The sequence below is a fragment of the Schistocerca americana genome, chromosome 4, assembly GCF_021461395.2.
Source record: "Schistocerca americana isolate TAMUIC-IGC-003095 chromosome 4, iqSchAmer2.1, whole genome shotgun sequence".
NCBI classification, from domain to species: domain Eukaryota; kingdom Metazoa; phylum Arthropoda; class Insecta; order Orthoptera; family Acrididae; genus Schistocerca; species Schistocerca americana.
In genome coordinates, this window is record NC_060122.1 from 316,085,681 (window position 1) to 316,102,239 (window position 16,559).

At 38.4% G+C, this 16,559-nt stretch overlaps 1 protein-coding gene across 2 annotated transcripts in view; it reads left to right on the top strand.

The window, feature by feature from the left end:
- The first annotated feature begins 3,190 nt into the window (after positions 1–3,190).
- Positions 3,191–16,559, top strand: part of LOC124613121 (serine/threonine-protein kinase greatwall) — a 114,755-nt gene continuing 101,386 nt past the window's right edge. For both annotated transcript variants that reach the window (XM_047141734.1, XM_047141735.1), the window contains exons 1-2: positions 3,191–3,466; positions 4,247–4,302. In XM_047141734.1, the coding sequence (XP_046997690.1) occupies positions 3,392–3,466; positions 4,247–4,302 (131 nt within the window). In that variant the 5' untranslated portion in view covers positions 3,191–3,391. The remainder of the gene's footprint in view (positions 3,467–4,246; positions 4,303–16,559) is intronic.

Here is a 16,559-nt window from a genome sequence, read left to right on the forward strand (position 1 = left end):
CAGTAGACAGTGCTGCGTGCGTGAAACGTCGTTCAGTCGTACCATCAGCTAAATGTTGGTCACTGGTCTCACTCAAGGTTTTGGGCCACTAATCTTTACAAACTCAAAAATAGTTTTATAAGTATTGTTGTATCACACACTTTCTGCACAATGACAGGTGTTACTTTTATGATTGCTATTATATATACTCGTATGAATTCAGTAGTATAAGAAATTGTTCTCAAAGAGTCAGCTACCAGTTATCCTGTGAGCATTACTCCACAAGACATCAAGCAGAGAATATTAGCAAAGCTTCCTAACCCATTGATATCACTGTGTATAAAGTGGACGCTTATTCTGATGGCAGTAGTTAGTGAAAACAGTAGGTTTAAGACATGCTCGATTTTTAGATTTAAATGTCTCATTAACATGTACACCCTAATACACAGAACCTTTTCTTCTGCTTATTGTATCCTGTCAATATTTCACACACATCATTAATACTGAAAGTGGAGTATACCTTGCTTTAGCCTAGCATAACGATCACACTTTGACAGCAAAAACCTGATTGATGTATGTCTTTAAATTATTGCTAATTTTTGCTTCAAGTAGGCGTTTCCTGATCTTTGATTGTGCAGAGGTTCCTTGCTCAGATGAACAATAATATTTGCATCTTGAGCAAAAAGAATTATGTCTAAGTTTTTTTTTCAGTTTGTGTATCAGCAACATCCTACAAATAGAGCCTATAAAATTCAGATGCGCTGATGACTGGACAATACCTGTCTAGAAGAAGGGCATGCAGAAGAGCAGAGGAAGAATTGTCAAGGAATTTAAGTGATCTTGCATAATATTTCATAAACATAGCTTTCACCTAGATCAAGCAACACATAGGTCACATGTTTCCACTTAAACAACAGACTGGCCAATCACAAACTTAGAGTCATTTAGAGAGCTCCATTATTCCCTACATTGAAAATTCAATAGAGTTACAATAGTCAGAACTTGAAGCGATAGGTAACTGAGCAATTGAAGCAGAAGCAACCTTCTGTGAAAACTCTGAGATACCTCATGTAGATCCCTGGCATCTACTGTTCAAATTTCAGCTCTATCAGGTGAGTCTGCTGTGCTCTATAGTGGGATACTGTGTGCCATTGTGGTTAAATATTATCTATAGAAAGGACGTGGCACAGAACTAAGCTGCACCATGCCGATAATATCTGGAATGATAAAATGTGTGTGTACCTATTCCTTTTCACCCTGGCCCACACGATCATGTGGGTTTGGTTTTTTATTTGCTACAACTCAACTACTTCACGTTTCTGTCTCACTATGGACTTTAACGATTGTACAAGTTCCCTGCTTCCGTTTTGCAGCTGTTTTATTTCATTTTGTGACCAACAGAGTGCAACAGATCATTTCAAACTTCAAGAACAAGAAAGTGGCATGCATCACCGAGGTAAATACATTGTATTTTTCTGCAATTGAGAATGTTTCATTTAACGTATATAAGGTGCCTGAAAAAATGTAAGAAGTACCAATTTGATATTATACACATTAATATTTTGAGTAGAATGACCATGCTAGAGACTTTTTGTACAAACTATCACCTTAAGAACTTTTTAGTAATCTATGGGCTGGCTGGAGTGGCCGTGCGATTCTGGGCGCTACAGTCTGGAACCGAGCGACCACTATGGTCGCAGGTTCGAATCATGCCTCGCTCATGGATATGTGTGATCTCCTTAGGTTAGTTAGGTTTAATTAGTTGTAAGTTCTAGGCGACTGATGACCTCAGAAGTTAAGTCGCATAGTGCTCAGAGGCATTTGAACTAGTAATCTATGGGAAACAGGTACATTTCAGATTAAGGTTAAAAAAAATTCTCTCATGCTGTAAAGGACTATTTGCTCCCTAAGTTCATCTGGATTCCACACTCTTAAATTGATGGAACCCTGCTCTTATTAAAGAATACACTGAAAGACAAAATAGCTCTTTGGTCCCATTTCATCAACTGTCCAAAATTATGGGAATCTATTAACTTCCCTCGACAGCCCCTCTGTACTTATAATTTGGGAAACTACTTGCTGACAATTCTAAAATCGCTGAAGCATGGCGAAAGTGCCAAAGGATGCTCACCAATATGTTCCCGCAACCACCCCTATATGAAGACATTTCTGAGCTTCATCTTACTCTAGAATGTATGGAAATTTTCAACACATTAACAAAAAAACCAAAACACATATGCTTATTCATACTATCAATGGGAAATGCATGGTGCCAAGGGACAAAACAGTCACCACATTACATCAGAAGGCCTTTTATAGTTCTACTCTCCTCAATCATCTAATTCCTTAACTGTGACCCAGCATGCTGCAGAATACAAGAAAAATTTGTTTGCTTCTTTTTGGCATTTTGAATTACATCCTTTTGTTTTCATATTAATTTTATACATTGGTGAGTGAAAAGATAACGACCATCTTCTTAACAGCATATTGACCACATCTGGAATGGAATACAGCAGCAATTCTGCATCACATGTATTTGACAAGTCCTTGATAGGTTTCTGGAAGGTCACACAAATGTCACACAATTCTCATAAATTACCAACTGCTGATTTGTGTGTGCAGATCAACACACTGTAGCATCCCAGATGTGTTCCATCAGCTTCATATCAAGCAAAATTGGTGGCAGAGACATCAACATGAGTTGCGTAACATGCATGTATGCTTGTCCAAAGAAGATTGCATTAAACTATAAGGACACTGTTAAAGACAGACACTACACTAAAGTATTTCATACCAAAGCCAAGGCAACCTGATGAACAAAATTGATGGTAAGTCTCTCGCTGTGCTGGAATCACAAAACTTGAGCTCTTAAGGAAGCAGACACTGGAACAAATGGTGATTTTGGTCAATCCTGGGAGTGTGCAGCGATAGCAGAAGTGGTTTAGGCGACTGCTCGCTATAAGTGAGTAATCCTGGTTCGAGTCTCGGTCCGGCAAAAATTTTCATATGTTTCAAGTAAATTGATCAACTGTCGTGGTACCGTTTTCGCAATACATTTCATAATACAATCATGTAGTTTTATGAGCTATTTAGGGAATTTTGGCCCGATTTATGGGAATTTCAAATGCGATATAGGGGAAATTGTACTTCACAGTTGGTGACACTGAAATTATCTTTGTTTTCGTCCTGCATCTTTGGTAAGCTGCGAAAATTCAAATGAATGTGTTCGAAGATGATGTGTTATTTGTGCATGTAGCATGTAGTTATTTGTTTGTGATGATACCATATTTGGTTGATGAAACATACGAAGGGTATATTCTACTGCGAAAAGATAATCCGAATGTCGCGTAGTCAAGCGTCTGTAATTGTGAAGTATTAAAGATTTGTGAGTTGTTAGGTGGTAAACAGTGTCATGGATAGTGTTGAGCCGAAATTCTCAGGTGAAAGCTCCGTATACCAAACTATACTGAATCAGACGAAAAATAAGGTAGGTATAGAAATATATGCTTTAAGGATCACGTTGTTTATTCAGTGTTGTGGTTAAGGTATGATTCAACTCAGTTTAGTACGTGAACCTTATGATCACATCCCACATTACCGAGAATTCGTACAAACAAAAAATTTATAAAGTTTTATGGAACTTAAAGGCTTGTCAGTAGTTTGTAAACATTACATCGTGCCATTTACTATGGAAATGTCATGCAGGTCTGTTTAACATACGTTAATTGCTAGAAAATATAGCTCGCGGGGGAACATTTACGACAGATACCCATTTGCTTATTATTAAACTTTCACACGTTGTCTTTTGAACCATCCCGTGATCAAACGAATTTAATGCCCTTTAATTTTGATCGTTTTTATCGTGGTCACGAGATGTTTGCTTTACTGCAATTTGTAAGATGTGGTGAATGCAACATTACGTTTCTGTAATCGATTTTTAAAGAGGGACTCATTTCCTGACTACAATCATAGAATGTTGTAGCCACTTCTGTGCCTACTGGATGGCAGACCTTAATCTGTTGGCCATTCTGAAGCTTTCAGATTGTCATCAAATTTCATTTCCTTGACAGCTGTAAGCATTGTTCTTTATACTGCTATGTTTCAAAGAAGTTTTGATCATTTTGTCAGCAAAACTCTACCTCAGCCATTGGTTGGTACATGGCAGTCACGAAATTATTGGAAATCTTTTAGTGTTCTGTAATGTGTGTGTTTCAGTGAGATGTATGTAACACATTAACCACTTGTGCCTTAACTCACTTTGTTTCAGGCTCCTGACATAGATGATTTCAACATCATCAAGCCGATCAGTCGTGGGGCATTTGGGTAAGAATAGAGTAATGTCTGTTTATTGTAATGGTCAATTCTTGTGATGTTTTTAGTAGTAACCGAATGACTTTAAACTTCATTGTGTTGTTTGTTTCTTCGTGCTGATGCTTTTTCTGATTTGTTTTACATACCACTTTATTAACATTATGTTACCCTCCAATTATATTTAGCTGCTGCTAATGTCATGGTTTTTCATATTTTATGTAGGTCTAGATCTTGTTACTAATGTCTTATGTTGCACTACTCCCATTTACATTTATGCACATAATTTTTCTCTCTCATTGTACTTGATCAAACAAAAAAAATTCCTTCATTGTGACGGTATCACATAGTCAAACATATATTCCGTCCTGGCTTGACTGCATGTGTGCAGCTTATAATGCAGCAAAGAAATCCTGTTTGTGGAGACATCCAATGTAGTTCATCATCAGGGAGTAATGCCCATTACAGGTGCTATTAAAGCCTGTCTTAAGCTAAAGCCAACTAGTGTGCAAAAGCTCTCATCCAATATTGTCAACTATCATAAACTTGAAAGCTTTAGAAACATGAAGATGTGAACAAAAACATACCATCTGAAATTATGTATGTTGTACAGTCAAGATCGTGACACAAAACTCAAGTACTCTACCATCGTATTTTGGTCATGACATAATATACAAATTTGTATACCTAACCTTTTTTATGCATATACTAATGTTTTCAAACAACTTTATTGTTTTGTTGAAATATACACAGATGAATCTACAGTGAGGAACATTGAAGGGCTATCACTCACTGATGAGTATGATAGTCTTCTTTGAAACTCAATTTCTGTGGGAGCCTGACTGACTATATAGGCCAGCTCTGTAATTGCAGATTTTTCCGCATTGTTGAGACACGCTTACTCTGATGGGGACTGGCAGTGTAGCCTTTCTTATCTTCAGAAGTTTCCGTTGTCTCCTAGCATTTCATTTGTCGGTTTCTGATTTCCCCTTCAGTTGTTCAAGGCACTTAATTCCTTCCCAGACATTACAGTCCCTTACTGGATGACTAAGTGCAGGAGTTTCCCAGTTACCACTTTGTTTGACATGTTTTCATGTTGTCCTTTAAGAGATCTTTGTATAACTTCTGTGGTCTTCATGGTGTTCTTTGACCAGTCCTTTTACTGGGAATACATAATTTCTTTTAGTAGATGGAATTCAGGCATATGAATGATGTGGCCTATACAACAGAGTTGATGGCTGATGATCATGGTTTCAGTGCTAACAGAATTTGTTTTTTCCAGAACACTGATGTTAGTGTGACAGTCTTGCCATTTCACCCCTAAGATCCTTCTCAGGCAATGCTAATGGTACATTTCCAGACATCGTATGTGCCTTCTGTAAGTAATCCATGCTTTGCACCCATATGTGCAAGATGGTATATGTGAGAGATGGCATAACACCAGCTTGATATACATAGAGCTAGGTCTTAATTCTGGTATTATGGTAATCAAAGATGACCAAAAGCTGTACTGGCACATTCGAGGTAGTGTTGTATTCCAACATCAGTATTTGCATTTGCGGAAAGATGGCTGCCAAGGTATGGGAAATATTGTATATTCTGCAGGACTTGGCCTTGGGCTATGATTCTCGGGGACGTGGCAGCCGAGTTGGGTGCAGTTTGACATATAATCTCTGCCTTCTGGATGTTAAGGCTTAGTTCAGTCGTCTTATATGCTTCATCAAGTCCACTTAGGATTGCTTGTAGATTTTCTTCGGAGATGGCTAGAACGACATTATCATCTGCATATTGAATTTCAGTGATGGTTGTAATGTATACTTTAATCTTAGCCCTTAGTGTACATAGATTGAACAAACCACCACAGCTTCCTGTTGACAAGATGAAGTATAGTTCCAACAGATACTGGAAACAAAATGGAAGCTATCACACAACCTTGCTTCACACCTGCTGTGATCTGAAATTTCTCCCTAGGCCTAATGTTGACAAGAACCATGTCATTCATGGTTCCATTCGGCAGTCCAACAGTGTTAATGTACTTCACAGGACAGCTGAGTTTAGCTAAGATCTTCAACAAAGCATCTCTCTTGACTGAGTCGAAGGCCTTGACATGATATATGAATGCCTTGTACAGTGGTACTGTGATTAGGTCAAAATCCACATTGTGTTTCAGGCAAACAGTCTTCAGCAAGAGGTATCAGATGTTTGGATAGAATTGAAGCAAATATTTTTCTAGCAGCAGATAGAAAGGATATTCCATGGTTGTTACCAGTCAGTTCTTCTGCTTTCTCTTTTTCTGAAGTTAGTAACTATCAGTGCATCTCTGAAATCAGGAGGAACAGTTTCAGTGCTCTATGTTTTGACAGTTCAGCTGGAATATGTTCACTTTTTTTTTTTTTTTTTTTTTTTGAAAAATTCAGCAGGAACTCCATCTGATCTAGTGGCTTTGTTGTGTTTGAGTTGCTTGATAGCTTTCTCAGCTTCTTGTAGAGAACGGCTTTTCCGCAGTGAGGTTTTGTAGGTTCTAGAAGAATTTTGGGAATTGTCTGTCGTTTTAGTGATCTGAGTCTTTATTCAAGAGTTTGTGGAAATGCTGCTTCCGTCATGTGCTAATGGAGTAGATGTCCTTCAGGATTGGAGTGCCATCCCTAGATTTAAATCTTGAGTTACTGGGCCATAAAAGTTTTTGTCACTCTGATAAAAGCTTGACTATTGATAATTTCTGCTACATGTGCTTTTCTTGAGATATCATTGTCCACCATTTGTTTTTGAGAGCACGAGTTTTGCTCTGCACTTCTGCCATCACTACTTGATATTCTCTTTTCATGGTGATTGACATAGGATTGCTCTGCCAAGCCAGGTGTTGCTTAGTGTTCTTCAGTACTTTCAGGATATTTACCCTGTAACCTTTCATCTAGAGTTTATGGAATTTTTCTTTGCTGCTACTATCTTTAAGGAGGTCTTTGTTCATTTTAGATCTTGCAAGTTTTTTGTTTCTTGGTGAGTTTGAGGGATGGACTCATGAGTTTTTTGCTTGTGCCAAAAGGTAGTTCCTCACCTCGACGAGGAACAAGTTCGTTTGCTATAGCAAAGCCAACACCATGAATGCGGGGTTCATGAATTTCTTTGCCTTTCCCAAAGAAAGCGTAGCCACCTACTTGTTCTTTGATTTATTCTTTGCCTGGTCTTCTAGTTTCACTCAGTGCTGCAATAATGATCTTAAATCTACTAAGTTCACAAGAAATGGTAGCTGTTTGCCTTTTGGTCAATTTACTGTATCATTATCCTTTATATTTTGGATGTTCCAAGTAGCAAAGTTCATCTTTATTTTCTGTCGACCCACATGCGATGTACCCTCTGATTGCGACTCCCAGTTGGATTAAAATTTAGGCTGAACATGTGTAAGATACCAGTTATAGCCACATCTTCATTTTGAGGGAGCAGAGTGGCTCCTGAATAGACCTGCACAGTCATGAATGCAGCACAAGAGTTGCTTTACAGTCTTTCCTCCGTCAAAACGGCAATCACAGACTTGTCGTGTAGGTGCCGGTTCATCACTAGGAGCTCCCAGATTACACATCCCTGCCCCTGTCAGAATTCACAGATTGCTGTAGGACTTGTGCCGTTGTGCTACGTTCCTCATAAGACGCTTGTGTGTGGTATCATTTACTATGGGAATGCTGCTGCACTACAACAGCCACACACTTCGTTACAGGCTCAGGACCTGTACCCAGTGGCATAGTATTAGGTTGGTGCATAAGTTCATAGCATTTTTCCATATTTTTTCTAAACATAACAGAGACTTTGGTCATCAGTAATGTATTCTCCTTCACTATTTACAACAGTCTGCCAATGCTGGGGTAACTTTTTGATTCCTTGACTGTAGAAATCACGTGGTTTTGAGGCAAAGAACTTGTCGATCCATGTTTGGAGCGCATTTGCATCCAGGAAGTAAGTTCCTTACAGGTTATCCAATAGAGATCGGAAAAGGTGAAAATCTGAGGGTACAAGATTAGGTGGATAAGGTGGGTGCAGAATGACTTCGAAGTCCAACTCCTATGCTGTGTTTTTTTATCAGTCTAGCGGAAAGCGGAGGGGTGTTATTGCGGAGTAGCATCCCTTCATGCAGTCTTCCTCGTTGTCGTTCTTGGATTGTGTCTGCATGACATATTGGTTATTGACAATAAATATTATCAGTGATGGTTACATCTCGGGGAAGCAGTTCATAGTACACCGCACCATCGCTGTTCCGCCAGATGCATGACATTATCTTCTTTGGATGCACACAGTGCTCTGTATGGGGAGTTGCTGCTTTGTTTGGGCACAACCATTCCTTTCTTCCCCATATGTTAGCATAAAGATACAATTTCTCGTCACCAATAAAAATACAGGGTAGGAATGGTCAGTGTTATTTACGAGCAAACAGAAATGCAGAAATGGTCACCCGCTGATATTATTATTATTATTATTATTATTATTGTCGGGCTCATACATCCAGTTTTTGAACGTTCACCATTGCATGCAGATTTCGCATGATGGTGGAATGATCATAATTCATCACATTTGACAGTTCTCGATTACATTGATGTGGATAATTGTGGATTAATGCATTTAAATGGTGTTCATCAAACTCTGAAGGTCTTCCTGAACGTGGAAAGTCACCAATGTTAAAATGGTCTTTCTTAGAATGAGAAAAACATTTTCTTGCTGTGCTTTGTCCAATGGCATTATGATGCAAGTGTTCCTGGCTGCCTTCACTGCTGACACTCCTCTATTGAATTCGAACATAAGAATATGTTGGAAATGTGCAGATTTCTTCACTTGGCATTCTGTTTTTCTAGCACCCTTAGCACCACTCACTATCCCCAAACGATAGAATGACGATATGTAAACTCAAATAACAACAGAGCACTACAAATAAAAAATGACAGTCAATGAATAAACCCATAATAACCGGCATACTAACAGGCAAAACATAAACTCTAAGAACTTATGCACTGACCTAATAGTTATGACAACTGGATTTTCCAAAACTGCTGTAGCCTTCATCCACCTTTCCAATCACTGGGGAAGCTTTGGTTGTCCATGTGCTTGGTCTGCTGTTTAGGACTTTAAGGCCCAAGTAGCTTATCCATTTTCTTAGGAAACTATTGGTATAGTGAAGAGGCTCTTTATACAAATACAATATATCAAGGATTTCCGATCAAGGTTTACTCCCTTTGTCATAAAGTATCCCTTCTCAGTCCACAAGACAGTGGGTTCCATCTCTGTTAATCTTAGGAAGACGGGTTGCGTCTTCTGCCAGCTCTGCCATTCTGAATACCACGTTCTCCGCCTTCGCCACCATTGAGGTCTTCACTGTACACTGGCAAAGACCCTCAAGAGGTACTATCACCTGGCCAAGGTGAGGAACATTACTCCTCTGCAAACAAGTCACCAAACTACACTGTATACAGCACTGTACAGGACATCAGCAATAATCTGCATCACTTTTAAATTTTAGAGAAGGTAGTGGTTTCTGTGGAAATCAGGGCTTCTTTTGGTAGAGAGTAATTGCTTGTCAGGCCTTTGAGAGATTTTACACTGAATTTGAGTTCAGATGAGCTGAAGTAAATTTCCTTTCCACCACTTGATATTTGAAATGTAACATGTATTTTCTTCATAACGTAACTTCAAGAGTGAACAGGTTATTGTAAAATGGATACATATCACCTTTGGGATCCTGGCTGTACAACCACGTTTTCAGGTTCATGTGCGAGATCGAGTTCCTCCGAGGCTGTTACTACTCGAGAGGAGTAGAGGCAGTTACTACCTCAAGATAAAATATATACTGTCTTTTTTAAAAATTATTCCTTTAACTTTTTATTTACTTTAGTGGTACAACTACTTCATTTTATAGTCTATTTCATACCATGTGATTTTAAGTATCTTGTTTACCCATTTTACGTTTATCTTAGGCTCCAATTTTTTCTCATATGCCAGGAGTTACCAGTCAAAAGTAATGAAATTCAGTTGAATAGTGGAGGGAGTAGGGGTAACAACTCCCATTTAGCTGATCATTCATAGGCGTGTAAATAAGACTGAGAATGCTGCTGGGCTTTTGAACGAGTCCTGCACTGACTGGTTTCATGCAGTCCGTCATGAATACCTCTCCTGGGCTAATTTCTTCATCTCAGAGTAGCTCTTGCAGCCAACATCCTCAATTATTAGTTGAAAATATTCCAATCTCTGTCTTTCTTCTACAGTTCTTACCCTCTACAGCTTCGTCTAGTACCACAGAGGTTATTTCCTGATGTCTTAACACATGTCCTGTCCATTTTTCTCAGAATTTCAAGCATCTTGCACCATTTTGCATAATAAGTTTATTTTTCTGTATCAACAAACCCTATGTTTGTGTATTGATGTTTCTTAAGCCTTTGCTTCCATTATCAAGTGCATTGTCTTAACTCGTCTCTGGTGCCTTTTTGAAAGCCAGACTGATATTCGTGTAACGTAGCAACAGTTTTCTTTCAGTTCTGCTTTATATTATTCTTGTAAGCAACTTGTATAAATGAGCTTAAAAACTGATTGTGCAATAACTTGTGCAAATATCTGCGTTTGCTATCTCCAGAATAGTGTAGATAACACTTTTTCGAAGGTCTGATGTTATGTCTCCAGTGTCATAGATTCTACATACCAGCTTGAATACTCATTTGGTTACCACTTCCTCCAATGATTTTAGACATCCCAATGGAATGTTGTCTATCTGTCCTGCCTCATTTGATATCGAGTCTTCCAGGGCTCTTTTAAATTCTGAATCTATCACTGGAACTCCTTTGTCTTCCATACCTACTCTGATTTAGTCTTCTGTCACATCATCAGAAAAGTCTTCCCACTCACAGAGGGCTTCATTGTACTCTTTCCACCAACCTGCTCTCCCTTCCATGTTTAACAGTGGAATTTCCACTGCAGTCATAATGTACCATCCTTGGTTTTAATTTCACCATAGGTTGTTTTAACTTTTGTGTGTACTGAGTCAGTCCACCCATTTCTTTTGCAGTTTCTTCACTTTTTCCTGCAGCCATTTCACATTGCCTCCCCTGGATGTCCAATTTATTTCATTCATAAGGAGTTCATGTAGCTGTATGTCGGTCTTTACTGAACATTTTTGTGCTTCTTTCAGTTATCAGTCACTTGAAGTATTTATTCTTTTACCGTAGGTTACTTTGCAGTTACCTTCCTTGTATGTGTGTTTACCTGTTAGACATCTATGAGTGCTCTTTTTAGAGATGTCTCCTCCTCTTCAACTGAACTGCCTACTCCGGTATTCCTTATCGCAGTATCCACATCCTTAGTGAACTTCAAATGCATCTCATCACTCCTCAGTACTTCAGTATCCCACTTCCTTGCCCACTGATTCTTCAACATGGTTCTCTTAAACTACTTTCTACTCTTCATGAGTACTAAATTGTGATCAGAGTCTATATCTACACCTGTGTACACCTTACAAACCGGTATCAGATTTTTGGAATTTCTGCCTCATCATGATGTAATCCAGCTGGAATCTCCACATATCTCAGGGCCTTCCCAACTATACATCCTCCACTTGTGATTCTTGAACAGAGTATTCACTATTATTAGCTGAAATTTATTTCAGAACTCTACTCCTCTTTTTCGTCTCTCATTCCTACTCCATTCCTTCCCCGACAGCATTCCAAACCTCCAAGATTATTAGATTTTCATGACATGATAGAGGTTTCCTATGCCTTCTGCATCCTCATATGTTGATCATTGCATGCTTCTTCCTTCTTTGGGTGGCAGTTTCCCACCCATAGGGCAAGAGTGTGTCCTGAATCTCTGTCTGCTCTTCTACCTTCTTTGCAAGGCTGTTGGCCTTATGTTGAAAGTCCTTGGCTGCCATTGGTGATTATTTACATTCAGACAATGGCCAATTCTCTAACACAATTGAGAGAGCACTTGTCCATGGCCATATGGATACCACGTGCTTGTGCTCATTTGCACATAGGCTGCAAATTTGCAGTGAGCACATGCACCAGAGTTGGGCAAAAGTTACTGGAATAACAAATAGAGGTAAAAATTATTCATGAGTAACAAATAAAAATATTTATTTGTAGCATTATTAATTCACAAAAATAAAAACATTTATTGCAACAGTTCTTTGTCATTTAGTAAACAAATGTAGTTTTTGTATATTTTAAAATTAGTTTTCAGGACAGTTTTTTTTCCATCTCATTAGAAGGCTTATTTGATTTTTGAAGATCTGCCATTGTGACACACTCAAGAAAATACATTCTTCACATGCAAAGAAGATATTGGTGTGTTATTTCTCCTGAAATCATCCGCATTTCAGGATAATGACGTGACTCTCAAATCAGAAGCTTCTTCAGCAAAAATTGGGACTCATTAATTCTTCAGTTAGTTTTTGCCAAATAACTTCAATGTGATTTTGAGTTAGTTTCGGCTTCCCAGTCACCTTTAAAATAAATTTTGTTTTTAAATCATTTGAAACTCATTATTTTGTTTATATATATAACGTACCTATGAATGAAATTTTCACTCTGCGGCAGAGTGTGCGCTGATATGAAACTTCCTGGCAGATTAAAATTTCAGAGTGAAAATTTCATTCTGGAAACTTCCCCCAGGCTGTGGCTAAGTCATTTCTATGCAATATCCTTTCTTCCAGTAGTACTAGTTCTGCAAGGTTCGTGGGAGAACTTCAGTGAAGTTTGGAAGGTAGGAGACAAGGTACTGGCAGAATAAAGCCTGTGAGGTTGGGTTGTGAGTCGTGCTTGGATAGCTCAGTTGGTAGAGCATTTGCCCGTGAAAGGCAAAGGCTCGAGTTCGAGTCTCGATCGGGCATACAGTTTTAATCAGACAGGAAGTTTTTTGTATATCTTTGTGTACACACCTCAGAGCCAATATCAATAAAATAAATTAAATTACTATCAAATTCATCTTCATTAATAGTATTTCACTAAAACAAAAATCTATTGTAACCCACCTCGATTTCTGATAGCTTCTCTTAAGGATTCGAAAGGGAAAGCTAACATTTGGAGCTGGTCAAGCTAGAACACAATGGTTCTGGTAGCCGAATATTTATTGGTTTACTTAGTTTACACAGGCATCCACTTCTATAGAGAATATGCATTCATTAAAACAAGCAAGTTTTAAAATATTAATATCATGCAAATTTATTAGAATGTAAAATCCTTCAAAATATTTAAAGATAATTACTGAGATTCTAAGTTACCCAAAATTTCATTTCCCTTTAACATTATGACCAATAAGCATTAAAAAAAATCACAATGACCAAAGGTATTTAGAATAATCACCGAAGTTTGAAGTTCTAGATTCCGTAAATTTCCTTTTTCTTTAAACATTGAAACCAATAACTTTAAAAATTTAAAATCATCTAAGATATTCTTTCTAAACCAAATATGTGTAAGTTCAGAAACTCCTACACGTTAGTGCATCGTAACTGGCCATAGGGATACTGACACATGAATGATTTAATGCCAGTTTAACCTATCCGGCTGTGAGAAAACAGTGTTAGTAGTTACAGAAGAAACAGTAACAAAATTTAATTAAGATTCACTGAAGCATAACATGTGCTAATGCAGCTGCACACAAATCAACCTTTCATCAGTGTCAGAGGCATCAGTACATGGCTCACTTTACTGCAATCCCAGGCTAAGGACAAACTCTGTAAATGACAAATTATCACTACCAGTCTTAACCAACCTTACATTCACTCTGCCTCACGAACAAGAGGCAACTTGGAACAACAGAGTTAACCTTGATGGAATTGATTGAAGCTTTGTAATCACAGAAATTAATTAGCTTCCTTCCATGCAGATTTTGGCTAGTGGAACCTGAGAACATGTATCTATGATCACAAAGTGCCCTGAGCTGACTTCACTTCCCTAGAATATCATGCACACAGTTCATGATTTACACACCCTGGAAAGTATATTTCAGAAAGGCACCCCATTAGCCACACATCACGGAAATTTGCAGACCACTGCTGGGGTACAGTTTCGTGTCACTACAGTCAATGGTAAGCCCAACTCTTGCTTCAGTGCAACATCCAAGTGATGCGTTCCAGAGGAAATAGGAAAAATGCTCAGAACATTTGCTAACTGAAAACAGTTCAGGTTACAGAATGAATCTTTACATGACTGGAGTCGATCACAGACAGATGAATTACTGTTCCAGCCATGGCAAATGACCCAGTTCAAATTCCAAACTGAATGCTGACTCTTACGAAAATCAGGAGAATGAGGCACTAAATTCAGTGTGATGTGCTCCCGCCATCTGCTGACTAGACAGCAACCTCCGGGCCAATGACCCATCACTCAGATGATGCTGTAGCACTTCCCACACTTTAAGTCCACAACTGGCATGCGCCCGGCTCTCGCTACATGGTCTACGTCACACTCTGTTGTCTAGTTCACCAATCATCACAGGCTCGCCCGGTGCGCGCTTAAAACTGCTATCCATGCTTGGTATCTCTGACCAAAGAACAAAATTTCATTGCGTAAAGGCATGCTGATGCCAGAAATTGATACAGTTGCATGTATGCATTGCAGAATAAGAACCCAAAATCTCATCACCGTATCAATTTCTTTGACACTGTTTTGGCTATTATAATTATGTCTGTAGTTTGTTTTAAGTCTTCCTTGGTCTTGGGCAGCAATACCGGTGAACTGTTTGTTTTTAAAGTGTGACTAAGGCATTGTTGCAATAATTACATCTGACAGAAAGGCGAAAAGTCTTCCATTCGTCTCTTGATACTTTCTCGATGAAAAATTCGCAAATGTGCTGCAGTATTGTGAACGCTTTTGTATACTTAAAGCTCTGTGTAACTGCATACAAACTTGTTGGGCTGAAAAACTGTTCCTTCTTCTAACAGAAAACTTACTTGGCCTTAATCCTTAAACTTTCAGATGACTGGGCATTCAGCAGCATTCCTCAAAATCTTAGGAAGCTTTAAAGTCTGTTATTGTTATTCATTAGTAACCACTGAGTTCTTATTTTGTTCACCCAGTTTGTGGCATTGCAAACATGAATGAATTGAATAATTATATCACAAGAAACCCCTATTCGACAGTGTTAGCAGTCTTCTTACAGTGCAGAAGGATTTTGCAGATCGAGAAATTTTTTAGCGTCATACTCATCCTTGGCTGCTTACACAGAGCAATTCCATGTGTTAGCAGAGGGAGGTGGGAACTACAGGCAAGTGCAGAGTCAGTTGAATTAGGGTGCATTAATAGTGTAACTGCTAAGGCCGTTCGCATATGGAGCACTTTCTTGTTGCATTTGTTATGCTGGAATGCAAGTAAAGCTATGCGCAACCCGAAGATTGCTTTGAAAACAGCAGTGCTTTAATAGGCATCTTGTGTGTCTTTGCTTGGCTCCAATCTCTGAACTGACTTACACAGTCAAATAGAAGGGGACCAACAGTTCAGCATGTAGTCAAAAACACAATGCAACTTGACTTTGAATTTTTCTCATTGTTGGTGAAAGAAGCGATAAGCAACAGAAAAATCACAGGACCAATGGGGGATCATACCCCAAACCTTTTAATCTTTGTTGTCTGGAAAAACCCACTTTTTTACAGCCTCCCCTATAGCTCTTGCACACAGCAAGTGTGCACCTTTGTTTGCTAGCTTCTTTAGCTTTACAAATTGCAATAAGTTTCCTTGATACTGATGTGCCCACTGAGCCACTGGGGCACATTTCTGTACAAACCATTAATAAGTTATTTATCAGATAGAAACTGCATGTAGCCAAGGGAACAAAAACACTAATTTTGAATCCTATACAAGGAGTAAACAAAGAAAAATACTGTGGCACGTTATGTTATTCGTTATTTAAGTTACGGACATTAAATAACAAATAATTATTTTGATTTATGGAGAGGAATAATCCCTTTACCCCTGAATACTTTATCGGAAAGTAGATCTGTCTGAATGATCTAATTATTCCAATAAGTATCCAGACAGAAATTTATTCGAATAATACTCATCACTACCTACCACTATACATTATTCTTCCTTTGTCTTTCCTCTCAGTGCAGTTGAAATAGTGCTATTAATTCACTTGCCTGATTTCTGTACTTCCTCTTCTTGTGAACTATAAACAAAGTTTACAACTATAATCGGTTATCATGATCTTCAGTGTAAATCAGTTATGTTTGCTTTGTTGAAGGTATGTCTTGTCAGTCTGATTGTAGCTGCATACTGAATGTGAGCATTATCTCATCAGTTACTCAT